The following is a 1,571-nucleotide window of genomic DNA, read 5'->3' on the forward strand; positions in this document are numbered from 1 at the left end:
CCCTAACCCTAACCCTAACCCTAACCCTAACCCTAACCCTAACCCTAACCCTAACCCTAACCCTAACCCTAACCCTAACCCTAACCCTAACCCTAACCCTAACCCTAACCCTAACCCTAACCCTAACCCTAACCCTAACCCTAACCCTAACATGTAACAGTCTGCCTTGCTCGCAGCAGCACAAATGCCTGAGCAGCTAGATCCCAGGGATTTGCCTGACCCATGAGTTTAGGTCTTCCCAACTATGGCTAGGTCAGCAACTGAGGGTCGGTGCAAGGTCCCGGTATGGGTCTCCACTGCTCAGAGCCCCGTCACATTGTATGCCACAGATCAGAGCAGTAGCATGAAAAGAATCGGAGCAGAGAAGACCGTCTCCCTCTCCTCCCACCTGAACAAAAGAAATTGCGTCGGACCGAGCTTTCCCGCCTCCAGTAAACACTCAAGTGGCCTCATTTGATATCCACCTAATCCTCTGATCCTTCCCCGCCCACTCTCCTCAGAATCACATTCAACCACCTTCCCGCACGACCAGTCCAGCCCGATCCACTACCCACGATTTTACGAAGCACGCATTCCGTCACCTTCAATCGCCAAAGCCACGTCCCGACCGCATCGCCCATGTTTCAACAAAAAAAGCATTCGTATCCCGCTTACGGCTTCAGTCCATTCAGCTAACAGTCTTGATCATTTCCCTGCTTGCCAGAGGACATCCGCGCGTAACATCTCTTTCTTCCGATTGATGAGTAGCCACAAGCCACAAGTCATACCATCATCATGCCTTTGAGCAACCAGCATCGCCGAGCCTTGCGAGGACTGTACAACTGGCGCATGTTCGCCTGCGTTGTGGTTCTCCTGGCCTTTACCATCTTGGCCGTCGCTTTTCTTGTTTCCTCTATTCCAAATAGTGGCAATGGCTCGACGAGCAGCTCTGCACACGGAATTGACCACACGCCCACAAAGGCAACCACTGTGAACACCCCTACCCACCAGGTGAGTTTCACGTCTCTGTAAGCTCCTTTTCTCTTGTATTCTTTATTTACACATTGGAATACCTTAGAGCCCATGGCCAGCTTGTCAACTTTGACGAACCCGAGAGAAAGAACGACGATGCTAACCCAATGTCCCGCAACCTCTGGTTCTCCACCTGTAGTGAGATCCCAACGAGTTCCGCCTGGTGCACAAGTCCCGCTTTCCGACCGCGTGCTGTTGGTGAGAAGCCATCGAAGATAACCAGTAAGTCCATGAATCTCAAACTACAGTAACGCGTTGAGACAAGCTTGCACGGCGTTCTAACTATTTCTTTGCCTACAGATGCGCCTTTGCCTGTCCCAGCCACTGGCCAGACCTGAAAGTGGTTATGCCAACAAGTCCTAGTAGCAGCCCAGGGAGCTGTCGGCTCCAAAGAGATTACTGGAAAGGGTCGTATCCCTTCTCTGGGGCCGAGGATGGGCTTTTCCGGGCGGGGAAATAGCAATGACAAGCTTCTTTCAGTGCCACGATCAACCAGTAGATGAAGCATTTTGAAGAAATGCAGCGCAAAGTGTATCTTTTATTTGCTCAACAGTCGATGC

At 51.5% G+C, this 1,571-nt stretch overlaps 1 protein-coding gene across 1 annotated transcript; it reads left to right on the plus strand.

The window, feature by feature from the left end:
- Positions 1 to 774: 774 nt before the first annotated feature.
- Positions 775 to 1,349, plus strand: MGG_14195 (uncharacterized protein; the record flags this gene model as incomplete). The annotated part of the gene is made up of 3 exons (XM_003720410.1): positions 775 to 990; positions 1,071 to 1,233; positions 1,312 to 1,349. 3 exons carry the CDS (start codon positions 775 to 777, stop codon positions 1,347 to 1,349), a joined length of 417 nt encoding a protein of 138 aa, XP_003720458.1.
- Positions 1,350 to 1,571: the final 222 nt, after the last annotated feature.

The sequence above is a fragment of the Pyricularia oryzae genome, chromosome 7 (assembly GCF_000002495.2).
Source record: "Pyricularia oryzae 70-15 chromosome 7, whole genome shotgun sequence".
NCBI lineage: Eukaryota > Fungi > Ascomycota > Sordariomycetes > Magnaporthales > Pyriculariaceae > Pyricularia > Pyricularia oryzae.